At 44.8% G+C, this 13628-nt stretch overlaps 1 protein-coding gene across 1 annotated transcript in view; it reads left to right on the top strand.

Annotated features, from left to right (window-relative positions):
* Window positions 1-13628, top strand: part of LOC143291583 (PR domain zinc finger protein 10-like) — a 38741-nt gene that overhangs the window by 21912 nt on the left and 3201 nt on the right. Inside the window, 10 exon segments of the mRNA XM_076601513.1 lie at window positions 282-343; window positions 2896-3206; window positions 4264-4451; window positions 5765-5797; window positions 5799-5940; window positions 8622-8791; window positions 9668-9868; window positions 10940-11128; window positions 11601-11816; window positions 12568-12891. Of these exon segments, the coding sequence (XP_076457628.1) occupies window positions 282-343; window positions 2896-3206; window positions 4264-4451; window positions 5765-5797; window positions 5799-5940; window positions 8622-8791; window positions 9668-9868; window positions 10940-11128; window positions 11601-11816; window positions 12568-12891 (1836 nt within the window).

Below are 13628 nucleotides of genomic sequence, written 5' to 3'. Positions count from 1 at the left end.
TGATGGTTTTTGTAAGTTTGTGCCTGCCTATGTGTGCGTATGTGTTGGGGTAGCTGTTAGATACACATGTATGTTAAAATGTATGTATGCAGTGTGTGTGTGTGTGTGTGTGTGTGAGTGTGTGTGTAGTCACATTTTGGTGTGTGTATGTAACATAGATGTAATGTTTTATGTTAACAAAAGCGTTTTTTGTAAAGCACCTAGAGCAGATTTCTGGATAGTGTGCTATATAAGTATCCATTATTATTATTATTATTATTATTATGATGGTTGTGTTGCAGAATGGGGAAAGTGGATCAGGTTATCAGTGGAAGAAGAAAACGACCACCATGTATATCAACAAGTAAGTTTCTCCCCCCCTCCTACCCACCCCTCCACTGTTACTCCCTATTTCCTGCCATTGCTTTGTGTGTGTGTGTGTGTGTGTGTGTGTGTACATGTGTGTGAATGTGTGTACATATGTGTGTATGTATATGTGCACATATGTGTGTGTGCACATATGTGTGTGTTTGCACATATGTGTGTGTTTGTGCTCGTGTATGGGAAAGTCTCATTTGTTTTGTTCTGTTTGTTTTCATATGTCCTGTGAAGATCGATTTCCACTGTAGGCGCCAAATGTCACCCTTTATCCCTTACCCCACCTCCCTACCCCAAAGTAAACTAAGCTAAACAAGAATTGACTTTACATCAAGTACGTTCTTCTTCTCACAATGTCAAGTAGAGTTTACAAGGGGAATGACATTCGGAGGTAGGCAACACAAAATTTATTGTTTTCTTGAACATTGATTGATTGATGTGGATACTTCTATAGCGCCTATCCTCGGTCAGAGACCAAGCTCTAAGCGCTTTACATACACGGGGACATTTGCACCACAGGCTGCCTACCTGGGTAGAGCTGACTGATGGCTGCCACTGGGCGCTCATCATTCGTTTCCTGTGTCATTCAATCAGATTTCAGACGCACACACATACACACTCAGACAGACATGTGACATTTTACGTGTATGACCGTTTATTTGTTTTTTATTTACCCCGCCATGTAGGCAGCCATACTCCGTTTTCGGGGGTGTGCATGCTGGGTATATTCTTGTTTCCGTAACCCACTGAACGCTGACATGGATTACAGGATCTTTAACGTGCGTATTTGATCTTCTGCGTGTGCATACACACGAAGGGGGTTCAGGCACTAGCAGGTCTGCACATATGTTGACCTGGGAGATCGGAAAAATCTCCACCCTTTACCCACCAGGTGCACCGAGATTTGAACCCAGGACCCTCAGATTGAAAGTCCAGCGCTTTAACCATTCGGCTATTGCACCCGTCATTGGGTAAGGGGCACAACTCAAAACAAGAGGGGAGGGGAGGGGAGGGAAGGGGGCCAGGGAGAGGCAGCGTAGTGGATGGGAGGAACACCAGAAGTTGTTCCGGAAAATGTCTTCATCCGTGATGACTTCTTCTTCATTATCGTCATCGTCTTCTCTTTGGTTTACTGTCCACTCACTAACTGTGAAGTGATGAGTTCTTCATTATCGTCACCGTCTTCTCTTTGGTTTACTGTCCGCTCACTAACTGTGAAGTGATGAGTTCTTCTTCATTATCGTCATCGTCTTCTCTTTGGTTTACTGTCCGCTCACTAACTGTGAAGTGGTGAGTTCTTCTTCATTATCGTCATCGTCTTCTCTTTGGTTTACTGTCCGCTCACTAACTGTGAAGTGATGAGTTCTTCTTCATTATCGTCATCGTCTTCTCTTTGGTTTACTGTCCGCTCACTAACTGTGAAGTGATGAGTTCTTCTTCATTATCGTCATCGTCTTCTTTTTGGTTTACTGTCCGCTCACTAACTGTGAAGTGGTGAGTTCTTCTTCATTATTGTCATCGTCTTCTCTTTGGTTTACTGTCCGCTCACTAACTGTGAAGTGGTGAGTTCTTCTTCATTATCGTCATCGTCTTCTCTTTGGTTTACTGTCCACTCACTAACTGTGAAGTGATGAGTTCTCCTTCATTATCGTCATCGTCTTCTCTTTGGTTTACTGTCCGCTCACTAACTGTGAAGTGATGAGTTCTCCTTCATTATCGTCATCGTCTTCTCTTTGGTTTACTGTCCACTCACTAACTGTGAAGTGATGAGTTCTTCATTATCGTCATCGTCTTCTCTTTGGTTTACTGTCCGCTCACTAACTGTGAAGTGATGAGTTCTTCATTATCGTCATCGTCTTCTCTTTGGTTTACTGTCCGCTCACTAACTGTGAAGAACCCAGGCAGAGGGAACTCACTGGGCAAACACACATACTATATCATGACCCACTGGTGCAGACTTCGGCAGGGGTGTGATTTCTGCCCTGTACAGACTACTGGTCTGCCCCCAGTGGAAAATTTTTTTTTTTAAATCATGGCTAGCAGCCTCCCTTAGTATATTGCCTCCCTTGGCTTGTGTGCATATAGAGCGACCTCTTTGATGTTAGATTAAACGATTCTAAGGGGGTGGAGTGGAGGGTGCGGGGGGGCATTTTCTGGAAGCTCCCTTATTATCTTACTTCCCTTCTGTTTATATGAAGAGCTACCATTAGAGTACCTTTTTGACGTTAGACTGAATGTAATTTTAAGGAAAAAGAAATTCCTGAAAGCTTCCATAGTATATTACCTCCCTTCTGTCGACATCCAGAGTGCCCTCTTTAATGCTGGATCAAACGTTATTTTTGGCGCAAAAAAATCCTGAAAGCTTCATTAGTGTATTACCTCCCTTCTGTTTACATTTAGAGCACCTGTTAGATTAAACGTGATTACAGGGGGGAAAAAAATCTTAATGAAAGCTTAATCAGTGTATCTGTCAGCTCAGTGTGTGTTAGATCAAAAGTAATTTCAGGGGACAAAAAAAAAAAAAAATGTCCTTTCCAGAACACGGAAGAAGTACCAGAGGCGGGGGGGCGCCACAGAGCGCGTGCGTCAGACGATCAAGACGATGTACCGGCGGCGGGGGAGAGGGGTGGGGGGGCAGCAGGAGTGGGTGTGCACCCACTGCAACCTGACCTTCGACAACAGCAATGTCCTGAACCTGCACACCCTCACCCACGCCGCCGAGGACGTGGGCCAGGGTGAGACGATCCTGCGCACGCTGACGGGGGTCAAGGGTGAGGCCCCAGCGGACGCTGCCGGTGGTGGTGGAGAGGGGGGCATGAGTGGGCTGGTGGTGGGGCTGGAGCTTGGGGGTGAGTGTCCTTGTTGTGTGGGTGTGGGTGTCTTTCGGGGTGTTGCGGGTTGGTTTGTGTGTGTTTGTGGTGGCAGGAATATATGTGTGTGTGTGTGTACATGTGTAAGGTGTGTGTGTATGTGTGGTGCTAGGAAGATGTTTGTGTGTGTGTGTCTGTTAATGCAGTATCCGTGTGTGTGCGTGTGTGTGTGTGTTAAATGTTTCATAATCTGTGAATGCTCTGTGTGTGTGTGTGTGTGTGTGTGTGCATTTTTTATATGTGTATGTTGAAGTGTTCATGGTGGGGTAGGGAGTTGTATGTTTCCTGTTTGTGTGAATTTATGCATGCATGCACAAGTGTGTGCTCACATGTACAGATGTCCCCCCACATATGTTGACATTTGTCTGTGTTTCAGTTGTTAAAGATTGAATTAGTAAGATGGTCAGTCAGTCTGATAATTTGTTTGTTTCTTAATTTGTTTGTTGAAATTGCAGATGTTTATATATCTCCCAAGCATTCTGTTAGCTCTGCTTCAGGATTCTGTCAGCTCTGCCATTATAAGTTGTGTGTGTCAAAAGGAGAGGGTATACTGTGTTGAGTCGTTGACCAAGATGTTCCCACATGATGACGGGCGCCATAGCCGAATGGTTAAAGCGTTGGACTTTCGATCTGAGGGTCCTGGGTTCGAATCACGGTGACGGCGCCTGGTGGGTAAAGGGTGGAGATTTTTCCGATCTTTCTGGTCAACATATGTGCAGACCTGCCAGTACCTGAACCCCCTTCATGTGTGTATGCAAGCATAAGATCAAATACGCACGTTAAAGATCCTGTAATCCATGTCAGCGTTCGGTGGGTTATGGAAACAAGAACATACCCAGCATGCACCCCCCCGAAAACGGAGTATGGCTGCCTACATGGCGGGGTAAAAACGGTCATACACTTAAAAAGCCCACTCGCGTATATATGAGTGAACGTGGGAGTTGAAGCCCACGAACGCAGAAGAAGAAGAAGAAGATGTTCCCACATGATGGAGACCATTTCATGACAATCGTCGTTTCACCAACGGGGCTGACAGGGGAAGACAAGGGGCAGAACGCCAACGTGGGGAGCGGCGACAACAACCTGGTCTCCTTGGAGACGACCCTGGCCTGCCCCATGTGTCACGTGCAGTTTGAGGACAAGCAGTCGCTGATCCACCACGCAGCGGAGCATGCCAAGGCCCCGCGCCCCGACCGGCCCTTCAAGTGCTCCTTCTGCTGGAAGGTGAGGGGGGGGTGGAGGGGCGGGGGGGGGGGGGTGCCAGGGTGGTGTGTGTTACAGCTTCTTACCATGTTTCTGACGTTAAACAATTAAAAAAAAAAAAACACAACACACATGCAGTCCACACACACAACACACACACACACACATGCACACACACGCACAGTGCACAATCACACAGTGCACAATCACACACAGAGCACACACACACAGTGCACAATCACACACAGAGCACACACACACACACACACACGCACAGTGCACATCACACAGTGCACAATCACACACAGAGCACACACACACACACACACACACACACACACACACAGTGCACAATCACACACAGAGCACACACACACACGCACACACACACACACACACCAAAAAAAACAAAGAGAAAGGAAAACATTTTAAATCGAGGAAAATGCATGTGTCTACACACACACACACACACACACACACACACACACGCACACACACACACACACCGACACTGGCGTGCACTTACACACACAGACAAGCAGTCAACATGAGAGGCATGCCATAGGTTCATGCACATAAATGTTATTGTACTCATGATTCATTTTTTTCTGCAGGTTTTTGCTCATTCCAAAGAATAAAAAACATAGACACATACAAAGTCAAGGAAAAAAAAACTCCCAATATACACATGGAAAAAATTCTGCAAACACTGGAGCCTACTTCATGATCAACTGTGTTCATGTCAGAGCTAAAAACACTGCTTCATGATCAACTGTGTTCATGTTAGAGCTAAAAACCCTGCTTCATGATCAACTGTGTTCATGTCAGAGCTAAAAACCCTGCTTCATGATCAGCTGTGTTCATGTCAGAGCTAAAAACCCTGCTTCATGATCAACTGTGTTCATGTTAGAGCTAAAAACCTTGCTTCATTGATCAACTGTGTTCATGTCAGAGCTAAAAACCTTGCTTCATTGATCAATTGTGTTCATGTCAGAGCTAAAAACCTTGCTTCATTGATCAACTGTGTTCATGTTAGAGCTAAAAATCTTGCTTCATTGATCAACTGTGTTCATGTTAGAGGTCTTTTTTTCTTCTTCTTCTTCTTCTTTTTTTTTTTTTTTTTTTTTTTTTGGTGTTTTGGGGGATAATAAAGACAGTAGATGAGGTGCAACATGTATGGTTCAGCCCACACACTTTGACACATCCCTGGAAACTGAAACTGTCATGGCAACAACCTGAGCAATGGTTATGATGAATGACGCTCTGCCCCACCCCTCCTCCCCCAGCCCAGCAGATCTGAAGACATGTTCTGTCCACCGTTTATTTTCCTGCAGGGCTTCACCAGCAAGGAGAAGCTGAACAAGCACCTTGCTGTGTCACGGGGCCGAGGAGGCCAAGCCACTGGCCTGCGAGCACTGCAAGAAACGCTTCATGAACAACTCGGCCCTGGCCTGCCACCTCAAGACGCACAGCGAACAGAAGTACTACACCTGTCCCATCTGTCATGAGGGTGAGTCGGGATGGACTGGGAGGGGGGGGGAGGCAAGGGAGGGGGGGGGGGGATGAGGAGGCGAGAGGGAGTGTTGCCAAGGTAAAAGGTTATGGAGGATGTGAGATGGAGGGGATGGGAAGTGCTGAAAGTAGTAGGCCTCCTTCGGTCATGGCTGACCATGGATAGACTAGAGTATATCCGACCTAATGTCATGGACAAATATAAGCCTGGGCAATGTAATATGGAAGACAGGCTGTTGCCCATGCAGCTTGTCCCCCCTCTCCACCTCGCTGACAGATCCAAAGGAACAGCAAGGCTGTTATGTTTTGGTGGCAACGGTTTTACTCCCTTAGCTAGGTGGCCGCAGGTAGCTCTCCAGAGCTGGCACCCTTTGATGGGTCATTTAATTCCACCAGGGTGTCTAGCCACCCTCCTCACCATCCTCCTGAGAGGACTAGTGGGGGTGCTTCAAGTGTTTATTTTTGCCAGAATGCAGGTAAAACTTTGTGGAAATAAATGACTCAATATCATGAGTAATTATTTCCCTTTTTTTTTGTTATCCTTGCAAGTCATGATTGTTTTGCTTGTCATGTAAGTCACTGCTTTTTGGACGGAGAAATTTGTATTGACACTGACCCGTCATCAAGCTGCTGCATCGTCCCACATTTAGGACACTTTTTTCAAACATTTTTTGTGTAAGTTAAAACAATTTGAACATGGAAAATGTTTTTATTCAAAAGACAAAAATTTCTTCATACAGATACATGTAAGTGTGCGTGCATGCGTATATTGTGTTCATGTGAGACTGAAGAAACCTGACTGAATGACACAAGAAATGAATAATGAGGGCGTAAAGGCAGCTCTGACCAAGAGTAGGGGCTGAAAAAGTATCCAAATCAATTAATCAATCAATCAATCATTTTTTTAAATAAGATAGATTTCCTGTGGCTAATGGACGGTTCGTTGTGCTTTGTGAGACGCATCCGTCCTCGTCAATATGCCTTTCTCCCAAATGTAGAGGAAAACAATTATGACCCAGGCCTTCTGCTACTAGAGAGGAGTGGAAGAGATGGGCTTAGGCTAGCCAGCGGGACAAAGGGGAGGTTACCTACTTCCGGGAGGTTATCGGCCGTAGTTTCGTTTTCTCCGCATAGGTGGATAGTAGTTTGCACAGGACAGGAATGTCAGACCCCTGCCGGAGTCTGTGCTAGTTGGGTCACGGTAAGTATGTTATTTAAACGTAATTTTAGACAGAAAATTTCCTTTTCATCTGAATTCCATAAACTTTGAACATGTTGAAAGTTCCTGTCTTAAATGCTGTCTCAACTCATTTCGCCCTTTGCCTGAGCATTGCTCTGGCACAAGAAAATCGTCTCTTTAATTAAAATGGTTTTCACATTCCTGCATGTGCATAAATGGAAGTAACTTCTACAGTGGATGTGTGTACACATAGCGATTTGGAGGAAAAACAATATGTTTTCTGTGTTTTTTCTGCATGAATTGTCATGGAAGCCTGCCAAGGCTGTAGTCTCTCCAGTGGTGAATGGGTTAATCCTTCACATCAATACAAAGTACATGATTTGTTTCCACGAACTGACAGCTTCCCCCGTGGGGATGAATGGGTTAATCCTTCACATCAATACAAAGTACATGATTTGCTTCCATGAACTGACAGCTTCCCCTGAGGGGATGCAGGGACCCTTTCAGTACAGCATCCCCACCTTCTGGGAATTCTGTGCTAGAAATTTTCTCTTTTCTGTCACTCTTTTTGTTTCTGCCTTTTTTCTATCTTCACTATTGTCTCCTTTTCTGCCTTCCCGGTCCATTCCCCTTTCTTTTTTCAAGCACGCCTTGGCATGTTTTTCTCTTTTCCGCAGTGTATGATGTACTATCTGTGCTGTTTTGCTCAGGCAACTAGGTAGTGAGATGTAAACACTGGTATGGGCACTAGCTGCCCATTCTGCAGTCTTATTTGCCTATATCAGTATATGGCCTTTTTTGTGTATTTTTTGTTTGGCTTTGAAGTATTGTTTTTTTTCCTTCTGTACGATTATTTGTAATCTGGGGATGATAAACTAAGCGGAATGGCTGGCATCCTCAGCATGGCCACGTCTTATTTGCCATAAGAGCTAAATGGTTGGGATACTGTGTCATGAACTGTGTTCTAAATGGTTGGGATACTGTGTCATGAACTGTGTTCTAAATGGTTGGGATACTGTGTCATGAACTGTGTTCTGTGGGTTTCTCTTGGTGTGTTTTTGTAGATGTGACATTTTTTTGTTCATACAGTTGAGCATTTGTATGGTTTGACAGTCCTGATATGGCCCTGTATAGTCAGCTGGACTGTAAGCAACAAGAACAAGAACAAGGACAGTCAGCTGCATACTGTGTGTAGGCTATGACCACATCAACCTGCACAAAGTATATAATTTGTTTCCATGAACTGACAGTCAGCTGCATGCTGTGTGCAGGCTATGACCACATCAACCTACACAAAGTATATAATTTGTTTCCATGAACTGACAGTCAGCTGCATGCCGTGTGCAGGCTATGACCACATCAACCTACACAAAGTATATAATTTGTTTCCATGAACTGACAGTCAGCTGCATGCTGTGTGCAGGCTATGACCACATCAACCTACCCAAAGTATATAATTTGTTTCCATGAACTGACAGTCAGCTGCATGCCGTGTGCAGGCTATGACCACATCAACCTGCTGAAGCAGCATGTGAATCGCCATAGAGACGCCAACGGTCAGTTCGCCTGTCCGTACTGCTTCACCATCTTCGAGGACTACAACAACATACGTAAGCACATGAGGAACTTCCACTCTGAGAAGCAGTATGTCTGCCCCGACTGCAACCGAGTGAGTACAGCATTTCTCTGCAGGAGGGGGAGTTGGGGGGATTGAGGGGGGTGGAGGAGGAGGTGCTGATAGCTGCTGTGGTCAGTGTGTCACGGTTCCCTGTGAGAGCATCTTTGGTTTCAAGCGGCTTTTTTTGGGGGGGTGGGGGCAGTGTTTTGTCCAAAAGATCATATTTGTTGTGTGAGCCTGCTTAGCAAGCAGTTGCAAACAGAGAATCAAAACATTTACATCAAAGGTAGTCAGTACGTTATAAAAATGCTTATCAAGCATTGCACTTGGAAACAAGTGTGGCTGCGTAAATGATGTGGTAAAGAAAGTAGTGGTAGTTTAACATAACTGAAAGTGGAGGCCAGTATATGTGCTTAGTCATGTTTACTTCTGTTTTGTTTTTATGCTCATGGTTTGAGATTCTGTCAGTGCATCAACTTCATGTTATTATGCATGTGTTCAAGCACACAGTGAGACAAATGCAATAACATGTATCTTTCCATTTTTTCTCTGCTCATACATGAACATATTTTTACCACACTGGCAAGCGTGTGTTTCTATTTGCATACACACACATGCATCTGCATGCATGTATGCACATACGCAAAAATACAAACACAAGCATATTTGCTTGTATATTCACACACGTATGCACATACACATACAGAGTCTCTTTGTGTTGTGTGTGTGTGTGTGTGTGTGTTCTTGTGCAGTCTTGGTCCATCTCCCTCTCAGTCCTCATCCAAATTTACTTCTCTCTCTCCTTCCCCCCTCCCCCTGTCACTCAGATTTCCTTCCCCCTGCTCCCTCAGCCCCACCCCGTACCTACTGCTGCCCCTGTCGTCACTCGAAGTTTGCTTATCTCAGCTTGAAGTGCTATCACCCCAGGTATTTCCGAGACCCGACAAACTCAAACTGCACATGCTGCGCCACACGAGTCACCGTGAGTTCATGTGCGAGACGTGTGGGCGCCAGTTCAAGCGGAAGGACAAACTGAAAGAGCACATGAAGAGAATGCACACAAGTGAACGGGAAACCAAGGCCCATGCCAACGCTCCAAAAGAAAACCCAAAGAAGTTCATTCCTAAAGTTAGTGCTGCAAGCTGCGAAAGACTGTGTATGGGAGGGAGGGGGGGAGGAGGGGGTGGGGGGGGGCGGCGATGTGTGTGTGCATATGTGTTTTTGTGTTAAAAAATGTGAATGTGTGATTATACCTGCGTCTTATCAGTTGTTTACATGTGTTTGTGTTAAAAAATATAAATGTGTGATTATACTTGTCTTCTAATGCTAATGTTTACATGTGTTTGTGTTAAAAGATATGAATATGTGATTATGCCTGTCTTATGCTTGTGTTAACATGTGTTTGTGTTAAAAAATATGAATGTGTGATTATACCTGTGTTTTCTTATGCTTGTGTTTACATGTGATTCTTGATGTTTGTGTATGAGCAGACACAAATGCTTCCCTGTGAGGGATACTTTGTTAAAGTGATACTTTGTAGTTGTGTGGCTTCTTCCTATTCTTCTTCTTTGTTTGTGGGCTGCAATTCCTACATTCATTCTCATGTACACGAGTGGGCTTTTACGTGTATGACCGTTTTTACCCCCACCATGGAGGCAGCCATACTCCGTTTTCGGAGGTGTGCATGCTGGGTATGTTTTTGTCTCCATAACCCACTGAATGCTGACATGGATAAGCATCTTTAATGTGCATATTTGATCTTCTGCTTGCGCATATACATGAAAGGGGTTCAGGCACAAACAGGTCTGCACATATGTTGACCTGGGAGATCAGAAACATCTCCACCCTTTAACCACTAGGCGCTGTTACTGAGATTCGAACCAGGCACCCTCAGATTTAAAGTCCAACGCTTTAACCACTCGACAGTTGTGTCCGTCAGTTGTGTGTCAGAATGCTGTTGGGCAAAATTATCTCCCTTGGACTGCCTTGTGATCAATGGCATGTGTTCAAGTTTGGAACATCGGAAACTTTTATTATTTATCATTCGGTAAGTAGTTTTTTGTTGTTGGAAATCTCGCCTGTTAAGAGCATAAACCTTAAAAAAATATTTTACTGATTAATCAAGGTAGGTTGTTGTTTTTTTTATTGGAAATCTTGCCTGTTCAGAGCATAACCTGATAACCCAGCATTCCCATCCAGGTGTTGCCAAGCGACTACATGCGCTTCATCTACAAGTGCAACACGTGCATGCTGGGATTCAAGCGGCGAGGCATGCTGGTGAATCACCTGAACAAGCGTCACCCCAACATCAAACCGGAGTCCGTGCACGAACTGAACCTGCCCATTCTGAAACACCAGAAGGACTACTACTGTCAGCATTGTGACAAGGTGGGTCAGGTGTACTCTCTGGCCTGGGGTTTGGATATGTCTGGCTGCAACAAGGGACTGGTTGTGAAAAATCCTTCGTTTCTTCATTTAAACGGCATCTGGCAGATAATGGGAAAGATTTCAACTGCAGAATTCTAAGTACACTTACTTTTGAGCATTCAGTGATCCGTTCCCATGTGCGTGTCTGCATGTAGAGGTTGTGTATAGTTGTATACAGGGTTTGAATCTGTGCTGTTTGGGTCCAGCAAGAACATGACCAATCCCTTGCAAATATACCTCAAAAGCCCAGATACATTGATTTGCCAAGCTGTTCTGTAACCTGGTGTACATGGAAAATGTTCATTGAGTTGTCGTATCTTTGCCACATGAAACTCTGTGTTTACAAGGTTTCAGGAAAAGCATGCTCATTTTTGTGCAGTATTTTACTAAATGTATATGATTGCATCATTCATCATTCGTTTCTTTCCAACAGGTGTATAAATCCAGCTCCAAGCGTAAATCACACATCCTGAAAAACCACCCCGGGGCAGAGCTTCCCGCCAGTGGCCGTAAAAAGATGGTGGTGGAGGAGGAAACGCCAGGCATTCTGGGATCGACGTACTCCCAGACGATCGGCTCAGTGACCACCATGCCTCACGGGTGTGAGTTCTGTCACAAACAGTACGCCAGCAAGGCCAAGCTGATGCAGGTAGGGACCTGTGTGTGGTGTGTGTCACCCCCACGTCTGTGTGCACCGGGAGCCTGTTGCATTGCTGAGTTGTCTGAGTGTCTGTGTCTGTCTGTCTGTCTGTCCATGGTAATGTTGTGTGCGTTTGTCTCTGTGGTCAACTTCGCATGAAACGAATTCAGGGCATGTAAAAATTTGGACACTTAGGTTGTGTGTTGACAGTGCCACCCACCCACAGACACACACAGACAGAAACAACAAGAAACAATCAAATGCCTGCACAGCAGAAGACTTATATGCGCACACACGTGCATGCGTATGGTCATGCATAAAGCTGTCATTGCAAACATAAAATATCCACTTGAGACATGCACACATCAAATCAAATTTATTTAAGACATGATTTATACTGGAGACTTCTTGTATTTGAGAATGATTTACATTTATTCTTCTTCCTGCTTCCAGTCTCTCCACCTCACCCCTCCACATCTCTCTCCTCCCTTTCTCTCCCCCTCCTCTCTCTCTGTCTGTCTCTCTCTCTCTCTTTCAAAGTTTCTCGGTCTTTTTACCTCTGTTGTGCAGTAATCAACAAGAAAAACTTTTCCACAAACTGTTTGATTTTTGCCCTAACCTTTAATCAGAAACACTTCCAGAACAGATATGGTAAGTGTCTGGATATCTAGACATGTTATGAAAATTCAGTACAAGTTCATATTGAGCAAGATATTGCTTCAAGTTTCTTTTGCACTCAGCAGTTGTTGTGTTGCTGCAGCACCAAAGGAAAAGCCACTCTGAACAAGTCCCAGCGGCCCAAGAGAGACGCAAGCCTGTAACTGACGTCAAGAATGACTTTGTCATCAACATCACAGTCGCCGATGACAATACGGTGAACGGTGAACATTACGAAGACGTGGTAGTAGCAGCTCCAGGCGCCATGGGCGACAGTCTCCCGCAGGCTGACCTCTTGACCCAGGCGATGACGGAGCTGATCAGCACTCACAGTGACTATCGCACTGGGAACAACATCACGGTTCACGCTCCAGAAACCATTCAGCTTGGGCGTATCGTGACGGCCGGTGGTCCTACTCTCCTACAGGTCAGTGATGGCTGAGTGAGGCAGGGTGTTTTATTGTATTTGTGTATTTGTATTTCTTTTTATCACAACAGATTTCTGTGTGTGAAATTCGGGCTGCTCTCCCCAGGGAGAGAGCGTCACTATACTACAGCACCACCCTTTTTTCTTTTTTTTCTTTTTCCTGCGTGCAGTTTTATTTGTTTTTCTTACCGCAGTGGATATTTCTACAGAATTTTGCCAGGAACAACCCTTTTGTTGCCATGGGTTCTTTAACATGCGCTAAGCGCATGCTGCACATGGGACCTCAGTTTATTGTCTCATCTGAATGACTAGCGTCCAGACCACCACTCAAGGTCTAGTGGAGGGGGAGAAAATATCGGCAGCTGAGCTGTGATTCGAACCAGTGCGCTCAGATTCTCTCGCTTCCTAGGCGGACATGTTACCTCTAGGCCATCACTCCACTCCGCTGCACAAGACAGAAAGCCAAATCTTCACAGAAAGAAATAGCTTATCGTTCTCATTATCTACAGCTTTTTGGTTTTCTTTCTTCTTTTTGGGGGGGGGACAAAATACAGATTTGAATACAGTGACCTGCTGGTGCTGACCCTCTGGTGATGACTCTGGAAGGTTTTTTAGGGGTTTTTTTAAATAAAGATTTCCTGCTGTTATGAAATGTTCTTCAACACTTAATAAGGATTTCCCGACACTCTTATTAAATGTTCTTCAAGTCATTTTCTTCAAGCTGATATATTTCTTTC

Source organism: Babylonia areolata, chromosome 17 (genome assembly GCF_041734735.1).
Source record: "Babylonia areolata isolate BAREFJ2019XMU chromosome 17, ASM4173473v1, whole genome shotgun sequence".
NCBI classification, from domain to species: domain Eukaryota; kingdom Metazoa; phylum Mollusca; class Gastropoda; order Neogastropoda; family Buccinidae; genus Babylonia; species Babylonia areolata.
This window is presented reverse-complemented; position numbering and strand designations above follow the sequence as displayed.